The sequence below is a fragment of the Felis catus genome, chromosome A1 (genome assembly GCF_018350175.1).
Source record: "Felis catus isolate Fca126 chromosome A1, F.catus_Fca126_mat1.0, whole genome shotgun sequence".
Taxonomy (NCBI): Eukaryota; Metazoa; Chordata; class Mammalia; order Carnivora; family Felidae; genus Felis; species Felis catus.
This window is the reverse complement of record NC_058368.1, coordinates 128553845-128577344: the sequence shown is the minus strand read 5'-3', so window position 1 is coordinate 128577344 and position 23500 is coordinate 128553845. Positions and strand designations below refer to the sequence as shown.

At 36.8% G+C, this 23500-nt stretch overlaps 1 protein-coding gene across 7 annotated transcripts in view; it reads left to right on the top strand.

Annotated features, from left to right (window-relative positions):
• Positions 1 to 19448, top strand: part of ERCC8 (ERCC excision repair 8, CSA ubiquitin ligase complex subunit) — a 62231-nt gene extending 42783 nt beyond the window's left edge. For 6 of the 7 annotated variants that reach the window (XM_045061069.1, XM_045061065.1, XM_003981000.6 and 3 more), the window contains 3 exons: positions 2765 to 2962; positions 9941 to 10021; positions 18780 to 19448. In XM_045061069.1, coding sequence (XP_044917004.1) covers positions 2765 to 2962; positions 9941 to 10021; positions 18780 to 18848 — 348 coding nt within the window. In that variant the 3' untranslated portion in view covers positions 18849 to 19448. The remainder of the gene's footprint in view (positions 1 to 2764; positions 2963 to 9940; positions 10022 to 18779) is intronic. The other variant, XM_045061071.1, reaches the window with a different exon arrangement.
• Positions 19449 to 23500: the final 4052 nt, after the last annotated feature.

Sequence of the window (23500 nt, the reverse complement as noted above, 5' to 3'; positions counted from 1 at the left end):
TCTGATGAATGTGAATAAGGTCATCACAGTCAAGCAGTTCAGAATTTTTCTAGCAGGAACAGAGAGTTTGTAGTTGAGAAGATGTGTGGTTTTTTTTTCCCCACACTCCTTCTATACATGCAACTATTTATAGAATGACATTATATTCTATGAACCATTGCACCTATATGATCAAAGACACAAATGAGAGAATGTTGTACTTTTAAATATATATAGGAATTAATAAATCTAGGGACTTAACTGGATACCTTTATGTTCTAGGTGTTCTCATATGTGTTATTTCATCTGGTTTTTCACAGTAACTCTGGTAAATGATGTTATTTCTATTTAACAGATTAGAGTAATGAAACTTGGAGGCTAAATCATTCATTAGCCTCCATTATAATCATTCATTATCATTATAATCATTCATTATCATTACTCATAATGGGCAAAAAAAGAAAAAAAAGAGAGAGAGAGAGAAAGAAAAGGTGACAGGGGGGTTGGGTAATGGAGTGGGTTTCTACAACCCAAGTCTCCAGACTATAAGTTTAATATTCTAATGTTTCATTTTGCCACTGCTGTGGTGGGATAGCTGAAGGTGTATGCTCATCTCTGTCACATGTGAACCTGAAGGGTGGGTGAGGCAAGTGTGGTATCCACACATTATCAGCACATGTCCATTTGCACCTCAGTATTTGTTAATATAGAAGTATACACACACACACACACACACACACACACACACACACACACACACACACACTCCCAACTAACCTTTCTGAAAAGAGGAAAAGGTAAATTACTGTCTAGACCCTAGTATTAACTATAGGAAAGGGAGACATAGGTGATCTTCATGCTCATAATTCTCAAATGATTAGCTACTCATTTTATCCCTACCCTAAACTGCTAAATCTAAATTATCAGCAGGAAGTAAACCTATCAGTTTCTTTTTTTTTAATGTTTATTTTTTATTTATTTTTGAGAGAGAGAATGAGAGCGAGTGAGTGTTTGGGGAGAGGCAGAGAGAGAGGGAGACACAGAATCTGAAGCAGGCTCCAGGCTCCAGGCTCCAAGCTGTCAGCACAGAGCCCGATGTGGGGCTTGAACTCACGAACCATGAGATCATGATCCAGGCCGAAGTCGGACACTTAACCGACTGAGCCACCCAGGTGCCCTCTGACTATCAATTTCTTTAGCCCAAAGCTTCTCACATTTTGATGAGCCTATAGGTCACCCAGGGATCTTGTTAACATGAGGATTCTAGTACAGTAGGACTGGGGTATGAGCTGAAAGTTCGCGTTTCCAATTGCTGAGGAGATGCGGATGTTGTTGGGTTTGCACCTTTGGCATATAGTTGGTTGCAGAATTTTTATTGTCCTAAATCCATAATTATTTATATAGAGTTGCAGTTGTATACACACTGTGTTCTCTGCTTTTTTTACACATTAGTTTTATCATTATTTCCGGCATAATTTTCATAATTATGGTTTTTAATTACTATATAAACTGAAGATTTGTTGTAACATTATTAGGGATTTACATCTATTTTTAGTTATTTTGCCATTCTAGATAATGCTGCCTTGAATTCCTCTGGGCATATAGGTTTTTGCTGTTTAATTATTTCCCTAAGATAAATTCCCAGGAGTAGTTTCTTGGTCAAAGGGTAAGAATATCTTTCTTGCTTAATGGGTACAGAATTTCAGTTTTGCAAGATGAAAGAGTTCTAGAGATTGATGATGATGCTTGCACAAGAATGTGAATGTAATGTCACTTAACTGTACACTTAAACATGGTTAAGATGGCAAATTTTATGCTGTATGTACTTTACCACAATTAAAAATGTTTTGAAATAGGGGCACCTGGGTGGCTCAGTCAATTAAGTGTGAGACTTCGGTTCAAGTCATGATCTCACAGTTTCTGGGTTTAAGCCCCACATCGGGCCTTCTGCTATTTGCACGGAGCCTGTTTCAGATCCTCTGTCTCACTCTTTCTCTGCCCCTTTGCTGCTCTCTCTCTCTCTACCCCTCCCCTGCTCGCTCTCTCTCTCTCTCAAAAATAAATAAAACGTTAAAAAAATGTTTTAAAATAAAAAGGTGATTCCCCACCCCACCCCCCATAAAAAAACATTTTGTATTTTGTTGCATAATAAATCGTTTGGCCTTTTAGAAGAAATAGCCTAATTACAACGCTACCAACATGTTTATCTCACTTGTAACAGTATGCAGTATTTTGTGGTTTCTTTTTTTTTTTAATTGTTTTAATGTATATTTATTTTTTGAGAGAGAGGGAGACAGAGCATGAGCAGAGGAGGGGCAGAGAGAGAGGGAGACACAGAATCTGAAGCAGGCTCCAGGCTCTGAGCTGTCAGCACAGAGCCCAAAGTGGGGCTGAAACTCACAGATTGCAAGATCATGACCTGAGCCGAAGTCGGACGCTCAACTAACTCAGCCACCCAGGCACCCCTAGTTCATAGTTTCTGGAAATGTTTGCTAAATCATAAAATGATTATTCAAGGTTGCCTTAATTTGCATTTTATTTCTGTTCTGGCTTAACATTTGATTTTGTGGATTTTTTTTTACTATTTGTATTTTCCTCTTATGTGAAAAGTACATTTATGTCATTGGCCCTTGTTTCTATTAGGACATTGATCATTTTCTTTAGATTTAATACAACCCTTTCTGTTGTATGTTATAATATTTTAAGTAAATATTTCTTCTAGTCTTTGTTGTCTTTTTAATTCAGATTTAAGAAATGAGTAATGCTATGATTTTACATCCTACAGGTAAACTATGGAAAAGTTTGTAATGACAGTAGAAAAGCATTGAAATTCACTGTCTCCGATGGCTGCAGTTCAGAATTTGTTTTCGTGCCATATGGTAGCACCATTGCTGTTTATACAATTTACTCAGGAGAACAGATAACTATGCTTAAGGGACATTATAAAAGTGTTGACTGCTGTGTATTTCAGTCTCATTTCCAGGTAAGAACGTTACTTAAGGGAATTTAAAATGTTCAGTTAGCTAGCTTGCTAGGCTAGTTGTATATAAAAGAGTAAATTGTCATTTCAGTCTGAGGAATTATACTTTTAATCCACATTTGAGCTAGGGTTTATGTAATAGAGGATAATATAGGATAAATTTTTAAATAGTATGGGATATTTGTATGAGTCAATATAATATTGTGCAACTTGACTGAAATAAGTCTTTTCTTCTGCATATGGGCTCCATTTATTTGGCAGATGAAAATCTCTAGCAAATTAAAATAATGTCTTACAGGCAGTCTTTTGGGAAAAGCTGTAATACTATGTGTCTAATCGCAAAATATAGTTTTTGTATCTTGATTTATGTATATGTGAATCTGTCTCAGATTTTCTTTTATTTTCTGCCGGGGGCTAGTCAGATTGCTTTTGAGTTGATGCAATTTACATAATTTCTTAAATACCTATGCTTAAAAACCTGTGGATGTTTGTTTTAACATCCTGACCTTTTTCTTTCATCTTACCAAGGAATCAGGTTATTTTTTTCAGAGAATATTTGCGCAGATTACCTCCTGTGTTCCTTTAAGTGAGTCTCTTATAGAGCAAGAATATTGGTATTTTCCCTATTTTGTAGGTAAAGAAATTGAGGCTCATGAGAATTAAATACTGATATAATGAACATTATGGATTATTAGAGCTAGGAAGGATTTTATCACCTGGTAAAGCTCTTAATCGTTTATTCATTACTTAATTTGTGTCTGACACAGTGCTTATTTTTCAGCCAGCACACATCAGTATGCCAATAGCCAGTATTAAAATATTCAAATACATATCTTACTGTGTGTTAAAGAGCTGTTGCACCAAGCCCCCTAGGTGGCCTCTAGCTTCACCCCCTCTCCTGAGGCCTCCTAGATTATACCTCAGCCCAGCAACTAACAGGGACCTTCAGGACCCTGCTCTCACTCTATGGCTATTATCTCTTCTGATTGGTCAGTATCCTGATGTAAGAGTTAAATATTTTTACTTTTTTATTTTTTTATTTTTAATTTACATCAAAGTTAGTTAGCATATAGTGCAATGTTTTCAGGAGTAGATTCGAGTGATTCATCCCCAATGTATAACACCCAGTGCTCATCCCAACAAGTGTCTACCTTAATGTCCCTTACCCATTTAGCCCATCCCCTCCACCTACAGCCCCTCCAGCAACCCTGTTTGTTCTCTGTATTTAAGAGTCTCTTATGTTTTGTCTCCCTCCCTGTTTTTATATTCTTTTTGCTTCCCTTCCCTAATGTTCATCTGTTTTATATCTTAAATTCCTCATATGAGTGAAGTCATATGATATTTATCTTTCTCTGACTTATTTCACTTTTCATAATACCCTCTAGTTCCATTCGCATTGTTGCAAATGGCGAGATTTCATTCTTTTTGATTTCCAAGTAATACTCCATTGTATGTATATATATATATATATATATATATATATATATATATATATATATATACCACATCTTCTTTATCCATTCATTTGCTGATGGAAATTTGGACTCTTTCCATACTTTGGCTTTTGTCATTAGTGCTGCTCTAATTTAGTTCTACTTCTTTTTTTTAAAAAAATTTTTTTTTCAACGTTTATTTTTATTTTTGGGACAGAGAGAGACAGAGCATGAACGGGGGAGGGGCAGAGAGAGAAGGAGACACAGAATCGGAAACAGGCTCCAGGCTCCGAGCCATCAGCCCAGAGCCCGACGCGGGGCTCGAACTCCCGGACCGCGAGATCGTGACCTGGCTGAAGTCGGACGCTTAACCGACTGCGCCACCCAGGCGCCCCATAATTTAGTTTTACTTCTGAGAGAAGACTAAAACACCAGAGAAGTGACATGACTTGCCCCAAGCTGCAAGTAATTATTCACAGAGCATGGTTATCTATTCAAAGAAATTCTTAGAATACTATACCTCCGTTCTTGTGCAGAGCCACATAGAGATACAGCTAAGATTTTAAACTGGGTATCCTGACTATAAATTATTGCTTTCCGCCAAATCAGAACTTCCTAACAGGTGTGCCTATAATGGACTAGAAGTGTGCCAAGATACTGATGCCCACCAGTTCCTGGAATAGCTGAGACAAGCTGGGACACCCAGGAACCTGAGGCAAGTTGCCTCCTAATACCATTTCTCTAGGTGTTGTGCACTCCTATTTGAATCATTGTACCATATCAGAAAGCTTCCAACTCTTATCCCATTATATCTATTATGATTTTTGAAAAGGAAAATAATTATAAGTCTCAAAAATAAAATAGGATAATACTTTGCATCTATTTAGCAGCAGAACCCTTTTCCAAATTAAATATTATACAGAATTTACTATCTGAAGACAAAATTGATATTTATAGTAATTCGATCATAAATATAAAAATCTAACAAGATATATGTAACATCAAAATAGATAATGATAATAACGGATTTTACCCATTGACTAAAATAGGAATCCATGAATCCATTCAGGTATAAGTAGGTAAACTAATAAATTGGAAGTCTAATGAGGAGTGGGATATTGCCATAGTCCCAGAGTACCTCCCTGCAAAATATTAATTGCAAAGGTAAAATGTGTACTTTTATCTTGAAGAAGCCTGACATATATTACCTTAATTAAATAATCAAAATTAGTAACCCAGTTACATGATATTCCTTCTGTGATAGTACTGACAAAGCTGCATCACCTGAATTTAAGCATGAGGAAACAAGAAAATTTGAAGGACATTCCACAAAATAACTGGTGTGTATCTTCGAATTTGTCAATGCCAGGAAAGCCAATGGGGAGAGTGAAGAACTATTCCAGACTGAAGGAAAGTTAGAAGACATCACAACCAAGTGTAGCATGTGATTTTAATCTGGACCCTTCTGCTATAAAGGACGTTTATTCAGACAATTGGTGAAACTTGAAAGGAGTCTAAGAATTAGCTGGCAGTAATACATGGTGAATTTTTATATTTTGCTGGATACATTGTAATTGTATAGGAGAATCTCTTTATTCAAAGGAAATATATACTCAACTGTTGAGGATTGACAGGACTGGTTGTCAAGTTAGTCTCACATGTTGAGTTTTTTTTTTTAATCTAATTTCCCAAATGAGTACCTACACTTATCCCCAAAACTTCGGTATTTCAAATTTTTTCCATTTAATTGAAGTCTTTATTAGTCATTCTAATTTAAGTGCTATCTCTTGTAAGCTCTCTTCTTTGAACATCTACAGAATTTCCTTTGTACCAGTGTGGCAATACTTAACCACATATTGCCTTGTAAACTTATCTGACCAAGTTACCTTAGAGATGTGTGTGTGTGTGTGAGTGTGTGTGTGTGTGTGTGTGTGTGTGTGTGTATCTTGCCTTCTCAGGAAATTAAATTGATCAAGGGCACTGAACATTTGAAAATATCTTTGCATCATCCACAATTAGTGTAACTGTATATTCTAGATTTAACAATGCAGTCTATAGAATTTTGTTCCCTTTGGGAAGTTTGATAGTGTACAGCTAAATCTAATTTACTTTAATATTTTTACATTTATATTTCCTATAATAATTTTATTATCTTATTTTCCTTTTATCTAGAAACTTTCCTCTTTTTTTAGAAAAATATTAATTGTATCATGCTTCAAATAGTTTTTGAGATGAACAATAATAAAAAAAATAAATAATTGCACCAGCAGAGCAGGAAAAAAGTTTACTATTAGAAATGTTTGCATAATTGGGATAGGACTTCTTCCACCACCGTTCCCTTTTTAAAATTTTTTCAGGGTTACTTCAATGAAAAATCAAAGCATACCTGGTGGAAGGTCCATCTAGTTTTTTTCCCTCACACTATGACTCTTTGGTTTATATCCTCCTTTTGCCTGTTGATACTGAATATTTGCCCATGTTGTTAAATGTTCTTAAAAAGCAAATGTAGTGGAGGAAGAACAAATATTGTTAAAATGTCAATACTACCCAAAGCAATCTACATATTCAATGCATTGCCTATCAAAATAACACCAGCATTCTTCACACAGCTATAACAAACAATCCTAAAATTTGTATGGAACCAGAAAAGACCTTGAATAGCCAAAGCAATCTTGAAAAAGAAAACCAAAGCAGGAGGCATCACAATCCCGGACTTCAAGCTATACTACAAAGCTGTAATCATCAAGACAGTATGGTACTGGCACAAGAACAGACACTCAGGTCAATAGAACAGAATAGAGAACCCAGAAATGGACCCAGAAACCTATGGCCAACTAATCTTTGACAAAGCAGGAAAGAATATCCAATGGAATAAAGACAGTCTCTTCAGCAAATGATGCTGGGAAAACTGGACAGTGACATGCAGAAGAATGAACCTGGACCACTTTCTTACACCATTCACAAAAATAAACTCAAAATGGATGAAAGACCTCAATGTAAGACAGGAAGCCATCAAAATCCTCGAGGAGAAAACAGGCAAAAGCCTCTTTGATCTTGGCCACAGCAACTTCTTACTCAACTTACTCAACTTCTTGCCTCTTGTCTCCGGAGGTAAGGGAAACAAAAGCAAAAATGAACTACTGGGACCTCATCAAAATAAAAAGCTTCTGCACATTGAAGGAAACAATCAGGAAAACTAAAAGGCAACCGACAGAATGGGAGAAGATATTTGCAAATGATGTATCAGATAAAGGGTTAGTATCCAAAATCTGTAAAGAACTTATCAAATTCAACACCCAAAAAACAAAGAATCCAGTGAAGAAATGGGCAAAAGACATGAATAGACACTTCTCCAAAGAAGACATTCAGATGGCCAAACTGACACGTGAAAAAATGCTCAACATCACTCATCATCAGGGAAATACAAATGGAAACCACAATGAGATACCACCTGACACCTGTCAGAATGGCTAACATTAACAACTCAGGCAACAACAGATGTTGGTGAATGCGGAGAAAGAGGATCTCTTTTGCATTGTTGGTGGGAATGCAAGCTGGTGCAGCCACTCTGGAAAACAGTATGGAGGTTCCTCAAAAAACTAAAAATAGAACTACCCTACGACCCAGCAATTGCACTACTAGGTATTTATCCACGGGATACAGGTGTGTTGTTTCGAAGGGACACATGCACCCAGTGTTTATAGTAGCACTATCAACAATAGCCAAAGTATGGAAAGGACCCAAATGTCCATCGATGAATGAATGGATAAAGAAGATGTGGTGTGTGTGGTGTATATATATATACATATACACACACACACAATGGAGTATTACTCAACAATCAAAAAGAATGAAATCTTGCCATTTGCAACTACGTGGATGGAACTGGAGGGTATTATGCTAAGTGAAATTAGTCAGAGAAAGACAAAAATCATATCACTTCACTCATATGAGGACTTTAAGAGACAAAACAGATGAACATGAGGGAAGGGAAACAAAAATAATATAAAAACAGGGAGAGGGACAAAACATAAGAGACTCATAAATATGGAGAACAAACAGAGGGTTACTGGAGGGGGTATGGGAAGGGGGATGGGCTAAATGGGTAAGGGGTGTTAAGGAATCTACTCATAAAATCATTGTTGCGCTATATGCTAACTAATTTGGATGTAAATTAAAAAAAATAAAAGCAAATGTAATGGTTATATAATATCCCATCTTATGAATGCAACATAAATTTATATATAAACCATTACCCTACTCTTGGACATTTATTTCCATATTTTATTTAAATATAATACTGCTAATATCCTTGAGTTTCATGCATGTCTTTGGCATGACTTCTTAGAAACACATACAGGGGAATCCGGGTGGCTCAGTCAGTTAAGCGACTGACTTCGGCTCACGTCATGGTCTCGCAGTTTGTGAGTTCAAGCCCTGCGTCAGGCTCTGTGCTGACAGCTCGGAGCTGGAGCCTGCTTTGGATTCTGTGTCTCCCTCTTCTCCTCGTGCTCTGTCTCTCTCTGTCTCTCAAAAATAAATAAATGTTAAAAAAAATTTAGAAATGCATACAAAAACTTTTGACATGTATTGAGATTCCCTTCTCCAAAAAGATCATGCCAATTTATACCATCTTTATATGAGAGTATCTATTTCACTGCCCCATAGGAATGTTTTTAGTACTAGCAATATGACATTCCTTAAGTTCTTAAATTTTTTTTAATGTTTTATTTATTTTTGAGTGAGAGAAAGCATGAGAAGGGGAGGGGCATAAAGAGAGGGAGACACAGAATCAGAAGCAGGCTCCAGGCTCTGAGCTGTGAGCACAGATCCCAACATGGAGCTCAAACTCATGAACCATGAGGTAATGACCTGAGCCAAAGTCGGATGCTTAACCCACTGAGCCACCCAGGCGCCCCATTCTTTAAGTTCTTTTGGGGAAGGGAATGAACATTGTTCAGGCGTGTGTAAACAGCATATTCATAAAGACATTGACAGACTGTGCATCAGCCCAAGCTTTCCCTTATAAAAGAAACTTCTCAATAAGCATGGCATATGGTTCTTAAAGCTCTTCTGTTGAACAGTAGCTAGTTAGGCAGCTAAATAATGAGCTAAATAATATTTTTTGTGAACTTCTGGCCTATTAGCTAGAAACTCATATGGTTTCTTTATGGATGTCCTTATTAAAATTCATTTGTTAGCAGAGAAGGACAAACTCTTAATTCCATTTTTTTTCTCTTTCTACTCTGACACTTGAAATAAATGAATACTATGATTGATAAAAACCACTAGGTTGTTGAATCTTCTTGTGAAATTTTCACATTAGCAAGCTCTGACATATCCTAACAATATTTTAAAATACAGAACACGGCTTTACTGCATCTTAAGTAAGTAAACAAAGGGCATCAGCTCACTTTCTTTGGGGAGTAGAAATACAATTAATCTAAATGGTCTAACGTAAGAATTAATTATTTAAATGATGTAGTTCATTTCAGATTGGCACCAGCTTTAAATTGACCCACAATCATGTTTCCTTTCTGTGTTACAGGAACTTTATAGTGGTAGCAGAGACTGCAATATACTTGCTTGGGTTCCATCCTTATATGAACCAGTTCCTGATAATGATGAGGTAAGTCATATTTATACAACTTATACAGTGACTTGTAAATCATAAAGAAGGTAGTTTTATTAATTTAGTTCATATGAGAGAGACTTTTAAGGTATTTCTTGCTGTTTTCAGACTGAAAATAATTTGCCTGTTATAACACATTTGGAAAATCCAGAAAAATATTGAAAGAATGACATAAATTTCTAAAATTGGATTACTATTAAAACTTTCATTTATTTCATTGTTTTTTTTCCCTATGCATATGTGTTTTTTTTTAAACATAGTTAATATACTTGGACGTAGGACTTGGCATTCTACTTGACTCAATAATGAGTCTTTTTTCCATGTCATTAATAACTCTTTGTAAATTTTTTTTAATAATATAGCATGCTTTCATCTATATATCACAATTTACTTAAATATTTACATATTAGGATACATTTCTTTTAATAATTATAAACAAATCAAGGTAAATATCTGTTCATAAATTGTTTATATTTCTGATTGCTTATTTGGATAAATTCCTAGAAGTAGATTTTATGTCTTGAGTTACCATATACAACATTTTTAAGCCTCTTTATTCACACTCTCAAATTTTACCAACTTACACTCCTAAGAGCAGTCTGTTAGTAGTATAAATTGGTATAAATATGACCTATGATCATGGGAATAAAATGTAGTAGGTAGGGATGCCTAGATGGCACAGTCGATTAAGCCTCCAACTCTTGATCTTGGCTCAGGTCATGATCTCACAGTTCATGAGTTGAAGCCCCGCATCATGCTCTGCACCGATGGTGTGGAATCTGCTTGGGATTTTTCTATGTTCACTTCAACCCCTATGTCACATAAGCCCCTCCCCCGCTTGTGTGCATACACATGTGCATGCTCTCTCTTTCTCTAAATAAATTAATTAACTTTTAAAAAATGCAGTATGTAAACAAAGATGAATAGGACATGCTCCCTGGTCTTAGGTAGTAGCTTCTGTATTTTTTTTACTCTGTATTACGCTGTCCAAAAGTGATATCTTTCCCACCAAAGATTCTTTTACTAAGCACTGTTAATCATCCCTGTTTATCTTAAGTTTTAGGATATAAGAAGTCAGATATCTAAAACCAACATTTACGTATATAATGTTTTAAAGATTAAAATATAAATAATTCAGTTAGAAACACCTTGACTTAATCTTACCAAGTCATAGTATAAAAACAAAGCATCCTAAATGGAGATGAAAGTTATTGATAGAGCAAGTTTAAAATTCTGAAAATATCTTTCATATATTTAGTTCCTTTATGAAAACATGACTCTCCAAAATCACATGGAAATGAGTTTTTATGGGGGTAGTTGATGCCATTTAGCAGCTATTGAAAAATGTATTTCATACCTAAATTTGCAACTGCTTTGGTTACTGCAGTGGAAAGCCTGTGAATTATTTTCTTTTGGCCCTAATCCAAATGAAAGAGAAGAAAAATGCAATGATGAATCTTCAAGCACCTGGCCAAATGCTGTATGGATATTGTCAGATTTCACCACATGTCTAATTTGGTTTATTATGGCTTTGATTAGTTTTAGTGTACAGCTGCTTTTAAATGACTGGATGCTCTTCTGTAGCAAGCTTATATGACCAAATACTTTGGTTTAGCCATTTATTTTGCATTATTTAATTGCTGTGTCCTGCTGTTTGGGAATTACTGTGTACATTAAATCCAAGTTAAAACACTACAGCCTATGTTAGGAAGTATAACAATCATTTACCAAATGAAAACAATAAAAATAAATTAAATCTATGACTTACATATGGAGAAAGGATATTAGAAGAAAACTAAATTGCTTAATTTATGAAGGTAGTCTTTGCCTCTGGTGGCTTATTTATTTCTTACTGTGTAGTTGTAGTGATAGTTTGAACTCCTCATCTAGAAGGATTTTTGCATATGGGAAATTAAACTGAAGTAGGAAAGCAAATAGAGATGCCCGAAAAACAAGTTAGCCTTATATTTAAGTTTTAGACCAATAAAACCTTGTCTTTTAAAATCTGTTTATACGCTTTAAGGTAGACATCATTTTCATAAAATGGTATGTCTAAGATGATTTTCACAAAACTTTAGTTCAAAAGATTCCTGTGAATGTAGGTAGCACATGACTGTGATCATGATGCAGATCCCAGGAGAAGTCCATCTTCACCAAACCCTACTCCTCACGTGTGTATTTACTATTTAACTCATATTTTTAAGTGTTTGTATCTCAGCTATCAAATAAATGATGCTGCAGTTTCCAAGAAATGTGCAGTAATATGCTTCAAAACAGAACACAGCCATACATACGTACACACACACTCACTTAGTCTTCAGTTTTAGGTAAACTAATAATAATACTGGTAACTGGGTTTGAATCCCTGTTCTGCCATCCATTATGGATCAGGGACAGGTTTACGATATCACCAAATACCAGAATCATGAAGCAGATTGTTCTTCAGTTTCCTTTCAAATCCACCCTTGAGATTAGATTTATTTCCCTATCAACCAACATATTAGAGGTATTTCTTCTGATATCCAAAATAGAGGAGGAATTTAGCTACCATAAGAAATTGGAGGGCATTGGGTAATAGAGACAGGTTTTATGATCTTAAGCATAGATTAATGTATTATTTAAGTGGCAGGTTGTTTTTTTATATTCTGAGTACTCTGCCTTCCTTTTGCCCTCTTCCTGAAACTTGGTCATGGTCAAGGCAAGCCTATATAACTCCTAACCATTTTTCCCTGCCTAAGACCTATAAGGTGGCTACATTATAGTTTAAATCTGACCTCTCATCAAGAATCATACTTTATTTTTTTAAGTTTGTTTGTTTGTTTGCTTATTTATTTTTTTAATATAATTTATTGTCAAGTTAGCTAACGTACAGTGCATACAGCGTGTTCTCGGTTTTGGGGGTAGATTCCCGTAATTCATCACTTCCATACAACATCCAGTGCTCATCCCAACAAATGCCCTCCTCAGTGCCCATTACGCATTTTCCCCTCTCCTTACCCCCCACTCCATCAACCCTCAGTTTGTTCTCTGTATTTAAGAGTCTGTTATGGTTTACCTTCCTTCCTCTCTGTAACTATTTTTTCCCCTTCCCCCAAGGTCTTCTGTTAAGTTTCTCAAGTTCCACATATGAGTGAAAACATATGATCTATTTCTTTCTCTGACTGACTTATTTCACTTAGCATAATACCCTCTAGTTCCATCCACATTGTTGCAAATGGCAGGATTTCATACTTTCTCATTGCCAAGTAGTATTCCATTGTATATATAAACCATGTCTTCTTTATCCATTCATCGGTTGATGCACATTTGGGCTCTTTCCATAATTTGGCTATTGTTGAAAGTGCTGCTATAAACACTGGGGTACATCTGCCCCTGTGAATCAGCACTCCTGTGTCCTTTGGATAAATTCCTGGTAGTGCTATTGCTAGGTCATAGGGTAGATCTATTTTTAATTTTTTGAGGAACCTTCATACTCTTTTCCAGTGCAGCTGCACCAGTTTGCATTCACACCAAAAGTGCAAGAGGGTTAGCCTTTCTCCACATCCTAGCCAACATCTGTTGTTTCCTGAGTTGTTAATTTTCGCCCCCTGACCGGTGTGAGGTGGTATCTCAATGTGGTTTTGTTTTGAATTTCCCTGATGATGAGTGATGTTGAGTATCTTTTCATATGTCTGTTTGCCATCTGGATGTCTTCTTTGGAAAAGTGTCTATTCATGTCTCCTGCCCATTTCTTCACTGGATTATTTGTTTTTTGGGTGTTGAGTTTGGTAAATTCTTTATAGATTTTGGATACTAGCCCTTTATCTGATACGTCATTTGCAAATATTTTCTCCCACTCCATCCGTTGCCTTTTAGTTTCGTTAATTGTTTCCTTTGCAGTGCAGAAGCTTTTCGTCTTGATGAGGTCCCAATAGTTCATTTTTGCTTTTATTTCCCTTGCTTTTGGAGACGTGTCGAGCAAGAAATTGCTGCAGCTGAGGTCAAAGAGGTTGTTGCCTGCTTTCTTCTTTAGGGTTTTGGTGGTTTCATCTCACATTTAGGTCTTTCATCCATTTTGAGTTTATTTTTGTGCATGGTGTAAGAAAGTGGTCCACTTTCTCTTCTGCATGTTGCTGTCCAGTTCTCCCAGCACCATTTGTTAAAGAGACTGTCTTTTTTCCATTGGATATTCTTTCCTGCTTTGTCAAAGATTAGTTGGCCGTACATTTGTGGGTCCAATTCTGGGTTCTCTATTCTGTTCCATTGGTCTATGTGTTTTTGTGCCAATACTATACTGTCTTGATGATTACAGCTTTGTAGTAGAGGCTGAAGTCTGGGATTGTGATGCCTCCCATTTTGATTTTCTTTTTCAACATTACTTTGGCTATTCAGGGTCTTCTCTGGTTCCATACAAATTTTAGAATTGTTTGTTCTAGCTTTGAGAAGAATGCCGGTGCAATTTTGATTGGGATTGCAATGAATGTGTAGATTGCTTTGGGTAGTATTGACATTTTAACAATATTTGTTCTTCTAATCCATGATCATGGAATGTTTTTCCATATCTTTGTGTATTCATTTTCTTTCATAAGTTTTCCATAGTTTTCAGCATACATATCTTTTACATCTTTGGTTAGGTTTATTCCTAGGTATTTTATGGTTCTTGGTACAATTGTAAATGGGATCGATTTCTTGATTTCTCTGTTATTTCATTATTGGTATATAGAAATGCAACTGATTTCTGTACATTGATTTTGTATTTTGGGGTGCCTGGGTGGCTCAGTTGGTTAAGCATCCAAGTTCAGCTTAGGTCATGATCTCACAGTTCGTGAGTTCGAGCCCCGGGTGGGGTTCTGTGCTATAAACTCAGAACCTGGAGCCTGCTTTGGATTTTGTGTCTCTCCTTCTCTATCTGCCCTTCCCCTGCTCACACTATATCTCTCTCTATCAAAAAGAAATAAACATTTAAAAAAAAAAATGTTAAAGAATCTTACTTTATTTTGATAGTCACACAGTACATAGATGTTTTATTTACCACTTTATAGATATATACATTTGACCCTAAACAATCAGGGGGATTCAGATACTGACACACACCCCCATGCAATTAAAAATCCTTATGTGACTTTTGAGTCCTTCATAGCTTATCTACTAATAGACAACTTTTGATCGGAAGCCTTACCCATAACGTAAAACGGTCAGTTAACATGTATTTTGTATATGTATAATAAACTGTATTTTTACAATAAAGTAAGCTAGAGAGAATAAAATGCTCTTAAGAAAATCATAAGGAAGAGAAAATACATTTACAATATTGTACTGTATGAGGCGCCTGGGTGGCTTAGTCGGTTGAGCATCTGACTCTTGATTTTAGCTCAGGTCATGATCTCACGGTTCATGAGTTTGAATCCCACATTGGGCTCCACATTGACAGTGCAGAGCCTGCTTGGAACTCTCTCTCTCTCTCGCTCTCCTTCTCTGCCCCTCCCATGCACTGTCTCAAAATAAACTAAAAAAAACAGAACAATACTGTACTGTATTTATCCAAAAAAATCTGCATGTAAGTGGACTTACATAGTTCAAAGTCCTGTTTTTCATGGGTGACTATAAAATCACTTGCTGACATAGACAGCCCTGTACTCTGTCTGTAGAGGATTTTCAGTAATGACCAATAAGAAATTTAGAATATATCAAGGTGTATATGGGGTAGATGTAAGGTTTGGTTTTCTTCTCCTTTCCCATTATTTGGACCTGGACTAGATCCACTCTAAATCATGGTTTTCTATCTCCATAACATTTACAACGATCTGTCAGTAGAACAGGCAACCTGGTGAGGTTGAGGTGGATATGTTCAAGCATGGGAAGGATGTCCACTAGCAGATATTATAGAGAAAACTTAAATAATAGATGGTAGCTATACTGCATCTGTGAGTCGCAAACAATAATATGGGTACCATATCTATATACGACATTTCTACTATAGCTTTTAATTACAAGTGTGTCTTATTTGTGATGTTTCTAGCAATAAAATGTAACTGTAATGATAGTACTGTAATGCATTTATATTATCCTTTACTACTATAAACAGCAAAATTTATAGTATTTGTGTATTAGTGCAGTATTTATCAAAATTGATCAGTATTTCATTTCAATTTTCACATAATTATTTTCACTTCTTTGTTCACTGTAATAACAATAACTTACAATAAAATGTAATTTTGCATCTCTCTTGAGTCTTCAAATGAAATTTAAATATCTAATAAGTTATATCTTGGGCTTCCATAGTAGAGTTAGGAGGCATGACCTTTGTGTGACTTATCCACTAAGGGACATTTTGGGGACATATCTAAGACTATATCTAAGCAGAGTTAAAGACTTCTAAAGATAGAGTAGGGGAGACATATCTAAGACTATATCTAAGCAGAGTTAAAGACTTCTAAAGATAGAGTAGGGGAGAAGAAATCACCTAACCCCCAAGGACAATACATCTTTATTTTTTAAATTTTAGTTCCAGTATAGTTAACATACAGTGTTATGTTAGTTTCAGGTGTACAACATAGTGATTCAACAATTCTATATATTCCTCATTGCTCATCATGATAAGTGTACTTTTAATCCCCTTCACCTATTTCACCCATCCCTGCATCCACCTCTCCTCTGGTAACCATCAGTTTGTTCTCTATAGTTAAGAGATATACATCTTTAAATTAACACTCACTAAACAACCTAACTTAATAGTTAAATTATAAACCTAGGAAGATAGGAAATTCAGTGAACATTTGTATGAAAAAATAAATGAACAGACTTCAGTGTGTTACAATCATTGACTGCATATCAGTGGACTGCTGATAGATAGCTGAGGTTTGGCAATAGTTTTTTTATCTGGACATTTGAGATATAATGGAATTTTGTTTATACAACTAAGTGATGATAGCCAACATAAGGTTTAATAATGGTGACAGTAGCAAACATTAGGTTTAGTAATAGATTCTGATCTATAGCTTTAACAGCCATAAAGAATACTTAAATTAATATGTCATTTTCTAACTATCCTGACTGATACTTGGGGAATTTACTGGAAATGCTCACTTTTCTACTGTTATCATTGTTTAAATTATAAGATTCTGAGTCATCATATCAAAAAGGTGATGAGCATGCTTAGACACAGGGGTTGCTCTTAACATAAAACATTGCTGTATGTTGTACAAGGCACTATCTCAAATTATTTAAGAGTAGCCTTGGTGCTAATACATTATTGGGTTTGGGGTCTGAACACACTTGTAGCAAATGTAAAAGCTGCAGAATAAGACACAAATTTGGTTCATAATACCCAGATACTCAAAAAAAATGAGACCTTCTTAAAGCCCTTGAGTCATTTGCCCCAGAATAGGAAGTTTGCTATTCAAAACCTTTCTTCATGGGGCACCTGTGTTGCTCATTCAAGCGTCCAAGTTTGGCTCAGGTCATGATCTCACGGTTCGTGAGTTCGAGCCCCGCATCAGTCTCTGTGCTGATAGCTTGGAGCCTGGAGCCTGCTTCAGATTCTGTGTCTCCCTCTCTCTCCACCCCTCCCCTGCTCACTCTCTCAAAAATAAATAAACATTAAAAAAAATAAAAACAAAAACTTTCCTCAGAAAGTGAATAGATTTGAAATGTCACAGATAATATTCCTCTAATTGCTGATTACTTTTATTAGGTACAACTCTAAACTTATAAGAATACTGTAATGTTTTGTTGTTTTTATATATATATATATATACATATATATATATGTATATATATATATATATATATATATATATATATATATATATATATATATATATTTTGAATGAGAGAGAAAGAGCAAGCACAAGTGGGGGAGGTACAGAGAGAGAGGGAGAGAGAGAGAGAATCCCAAGCATGCTCTGCACTGTCAGCAGAGCCCTACTCATGGCTCAGTCTCACAAACCATGAGCTCATGATCTGAGCCAAAATCAAGAGTCAGATGCTTAACCAACTGAGCCACCTAGGCACCCCTGTTTTGTTGTTTTAAATAAACACCATCCAAATGCATGTTATCTTGAAAAGAAAACTCCCTGGAAAACCTATATGCTGATGACAAATATGTTACCACTTTTGACACATTTTTCATATACTTCTGAGCTACTTTACCAGCTATCTAAAACAAACAAACAAACAAACAAACCTCACTACTTAATAACTTTGGTCTTCGGACCAAAGATGGTGTTACTTAGTTTGATGAACATCTTATTCCCCTTATATGGATATTTGCTTATTTGTGAAGTCAAGTCCACTTAAATAATAAAAAGTTGCCAACATTAATATCTTGGGCTATCAGGTCAGACCGTAGACCTGAGTCCATTCTTAGCATCCATTAACATGGATGTTAATGTGCTGTCTTCTTCACATAATTCCAAAGACGTGCAGAAACATAGCAGCATCATGGTATATACATAAATGCATTTATGTATATGTTTGTAAGGTGACTACTTTGAAGGAAACACAGATAATTTGGATACATTCTGGCCTATTTAAAATGAAGCTACATTGCCTTACATTGTATGTGGGGTGTTTCTTGTAGCAAATGTAAAAGCTGCAGAATAAGACACAAATTTGGTTCATAATGCCCACATACATTGTATTTTATTTTAAATGAACAATTTTATTTACTTTCAGAATACTGTAATTGCTTTTCATTTGATATATTTCATAACTATTGTGAGCTTAAAATTATGAGGTAAGACAATCAAATTTTCCTTTTCCTTCCCTTTTTTAGCCTACAACCAAATCACAGTTAAATCCAGCATTTGAAGATGCATGGAGCAGCAGTGATGAGGAAGGATGACCATCAATCCTGAGTACCTCTGTGTCTCTGTTGATGAAACTTTTAAAATGCGACTGTTTTGTGTGGGTATTGTTTCCTTCTTAACTGTCCAGTGACAGCTAAATTATCATTAAAATTGGAATTTCTTTTTTAATTTAAAAAGAAGTCTTCCTCTAAGCCACAAATAACTGTATTGCTTCTTTCTAGTTCCATAAATATACATGCTCCTTATAAATAATTCAAATGACTTTTGAACAGTCACCTGGAACCATATCACCCTAAGGTAACTACTACTAACATTTTGGTGGCCATTCTTCCATGCATCTTTTTATAACATAATTTTACATAATGGGATGTTTGGCATGTTGTTGCTGTCATGGAAGTTCCTCTCCTCCCACATGAGCATCTCTCTCCCCATCCCTGACAACAGTCCACATTATTAACCAAGTATGTGTGTGTGTCATTTCACATTTTACAATCCTATATGGACCTATATAGATATAGATGGGGAAGTATTTTTATTTTGCAAAAATGGAATGTATACAGTTCTGTCTTGATTTTGTTTCCAGTTAAAGCTCATAGGAGTCCTTGTTATTTGGTATAAATAGGCATTTGTCTATATTTTTGTTGTTTTCTGTATTCCTTATACTCTGGCCTTTGGGGCCTTGATCCTGGTGACACTGCCCTCTCCCAAGACTAGCTAATTCCTAGGGATAACACAGGACTCCCTTGGGAGCCTGCCTTTCATATACAAACCAACCAATCCAGAGTCCATATCCCCAACCCTCATACACCAAGGCAATATTCTCCCTACCCTAATTCATCCTAGGGCCACCCTTGTATGCCACGGTCTACTGAAATTATTCAAACTATCCAACACTAAACTTGGTGTACCTACCCTGCCTCACTCAATCCTTCCCACAAAAATTCCAGTAAAGGTTTTGACCCATTCTTTGCCCTTCCCTTTGAGAGGAGGCCTCCTGACCAATCCTGGCCCTTCTCCTGTGGCCCTGCATAGCATGGTGTGCCAGGTCTCCTGGTTTTAGGGATTTGTGAGTATAAACTTCTTCCATCATGACCATCTTCTCTGTGTCTGTATATCTTACCATACCTGCTGAGAACAAATCCCACGTAAAAATCTTAACACAGTTGGCACAACAAGCTGGGTGATTTGACACCAAATGGAAATGATACGTCCTCAAACTGCTCTTGGCTTAAAACTATATCTAACAGTCAGTAACCCCTGCGTGAAAGGGCACCCCTGATTTTGGTGCACTTGCAGCTTGGTGGCTTCTGCATTGCGTTGTTTTTTTGTTGTTGGGTATTGCCCTGATATCCCAATCTAAAGGGAGCACTTGATATATTTCCCCACGTTGGTGGACCACCTGAAGTCCAGGACAGAAAGTTCCCTCTGAAGGGGATTAGGGGTGACCACCCTCCCAGTGCCATGGGAGTTGAATCCATTGACTGGGTAGCACTGACCAGCAGTGAGGCCATCTGAGTCATGGAGATGGAAGTACCTAGTGTCTAGGGCATAATCGTCTGTATCCACTTGCTGCTGTCTTAAGTGAGTTGTTCCTGTAACCACTGGGTTGTAAGAGGTCCCATCTCTGGAATTCTATAAATATACACTGTTTAATGAAAAGGGGGAGGAAAGGAAAGCTCTTAAGAGATTCTGCTTATCAGCATGCAAAGCATCTCATGCTCAAAACAAAAAAATGTTACAGGTAAAGTTGATGCCACCATTGTTCTCCAAGATGTGGACTGTAGCTCCTCTAAGGTTGATTGGGACGTCCTGGACAAGGGCGCTGCGGCTCACAACAGACACCACTCAAGACCACCGGGAGCTTAGTGGACAACATTTAGAAGACTTAAAAAAAGAAAGAAAGAGAAAAAATTGAGCTGCCTAGAAATACAAGTCCTTCTAAAGGATTCTGTTTTTTAAAAGGTGGGAGTGTGAGGCAAGGACTGATTACTCTGTGCACTGGGCATCCCAGGGAAAAGTTGCCTAGAGATACCTGGGCCCAGCTTTTCCTCTTATCAGCCAGAAAAAGAAAGTGAAAACTGAATCTTCAGAGGGCAAAAGCCTGAAAAAGGGAGAAAACAAAGGAAAAATGACTGCCACTATAGGTAGTCACAAGCCCAGGGGAAAAAAACAGGGACTTTCAGTCTTCGATACTAAGCAAATACCAGTCTAGCAAACACAGTGCTGGTCCTAAATTACTTACTGATATAAAAACAAAAGCAAGGGGCGCCTGGATGGCTCAGTCGGTTAAGCATCCAACTCTTGATTTCGTCTCACATCATGATCTCATGATTCATGGGTTCGAGCCCCACATCTAGCTCTATGCTGACAGTGCAGAGCCTGCTTGGGATTCTCTCTCTCACTGTCTCTCTCTCTGCCCCTACCCCACTCACTTGGGCATGCTCTCTCAAAATAAATAAACTAAAAAAAAATTTTTTTTAACAAAAAAAGCAGGCCCTTAAATACAAGCAGAGAAAGTAAAAGGTAATTAAATAATATATACATATATAATAATAAAACAAAGTTTTATAATCCAATTGGAAATCCAAAATTTATATACTAAGATTAATATACTGAAGAATTTATATAACAAAAATATAAAGAGGTCACCTTATGATGGGTTACTATAAGCATTAGTGTTGTGGTCCCATCTATTGGTCTCCCCATACCCAATACTAAATATTAGGATTACTGATTCTATTCAAATAGTGGTAAATAGTTTGCTCTTATAGAGTTGGTCAGTGTGTTCTGTTTAGTGCCTATTTCAACAGCCTCTCAGCTGTAGTTTGCTGCCACCTTACAGGGACATAAGGAGTCTTTTCCAGGCTACCCATAAGGTACCTCTACAGCTTTTCTGTTGCATACAATCTGTAGACCAGATCTCAACTGCATCCGCCTTTTTCCAGGAGCACAGATACGACCTTACATTAATGGCATCCTCTTCCAAGGAGACTCATTTGATACATTCATTTAGGATATACATTCCAACATTTAGTACTTTTGGGGTTCTAATAGCAACATATTCTTTACTTATAGATTTTACTTCCAAATTAAAATCAACAGGGACTCCCATTAGTGCTCTCAAGGACTCCACTAAAGGCAACCTCTCGTCATGCCTCCAGGAGTCTCTGGAGCTTTAGGATATCCATAAGCTGCCCAAGGGCTTCTGATGCAAGAAACTGCCCCTCTTAGCCTTGTACTATACTTCATTAAAACAACAAATAAATATATGCAGGGCTGTCTGGGAAATAGAGGTTCTCGCAGACCTGTCACCTTTCATACCCAGCAGCCTGTTACTCTTTAGGTCATGGAAACGGCACACTGGAAACTCGGTATAGCTACCAAGGCCTCCTTAAGATAAGATGGAGCCAAACCTGGGCTGTCTGCTATAATGCACCTGCAGGAGAAGGTGGCTTCCCCTATCCTCAGTCCTTTGCCAGATGCCATGGTGTTGGAGAGTGCTACCCCTCCCCTAGACCATTTGACCACCTGGGAAGACAGTTGGGATTAACTGAATGAACAGCAATGGGCACTGCTACCTGTCATACATGATGGAGTCAGCGGATATTGCTGCTTTTCATCTCTTAGCCAAGATGTCTGTAATAAAGGACAGGACCCAAGAAACAACACAGTTGGCCAAACTTCATGCAGTCATCTTAGTGCTGGATGTCCTAGCCAATCAGTAGTTTCATCTTCACATTAGTTATAAACTGTTGGGCCATTGCCTAAAAATTGTCCCTTTCATGGAGAAACAAGCAAACTCTAGGACTCTCTTGCTTCACAGATAGCCAAAATCTAAATCAATTACACATCTCCAGCTGTATTAAGGTCACAATACAATGCCTTGCCCAGACACTCCATATTACCTTAGGAGTTATAGACACTACTTATAATAAGCAAGCTGTGCATTTTACTCCCCAAAATATGCAATGCTAGTCTTTTGGAAAAGGTATTCAATAGAACTTTCATGTCCCTTCTTGGTCCCAGATAGCTGGTTTGATTGGGAGATATAATGGCCTTCTCAAATAACTCCTTTTTAAATTCCATTCAGGTAAATGGACCCCTGAAGGGTCTGTTTCTTGCTCCAGACTTTACTCTCCTCTTCATTCAAGACCCTTTGGCCAAATTACACCTCACACCAGCTTAGAAAACTTTTCCATTGCCCTTTCCTATATTTAAAGGGAGATGTGTCTTGCCTCCATGTATATAAACATTTCATTATTTATGAGGCCCTTTTTATAATGTCTTTGCCTATCTTTATAAATTTTTTATCATTCTCCTATCCCAGAAAGGCCAAAGGCCATTTCAAGGGCGCGTACTCTTCTGGGACCCATTAACCAGACTGCATGGACCAGAGAGCTGTTCATCTAATATGTGACTCATTTGAGCCTAAACTTCTACCAGAAAACAAAAACTGTGTCAACTGTTGACTGTTTACTGTTCACTGTTGGTCTTAGATCACTGTTCTGCATGATTTCACTAATTTCATTAATTAACCACAACCTGGAGGTCCAAATTCTCTAAATAAGCCATTGTTTCAACCAAACATGGCAAATGTTGAGACCCACATCACATCAAGTGAGTACCCCCTTGGAAAGGATACCCCATTCCACATCCTAGATAGTATTGCCCCAGTCCAAGACCTCAC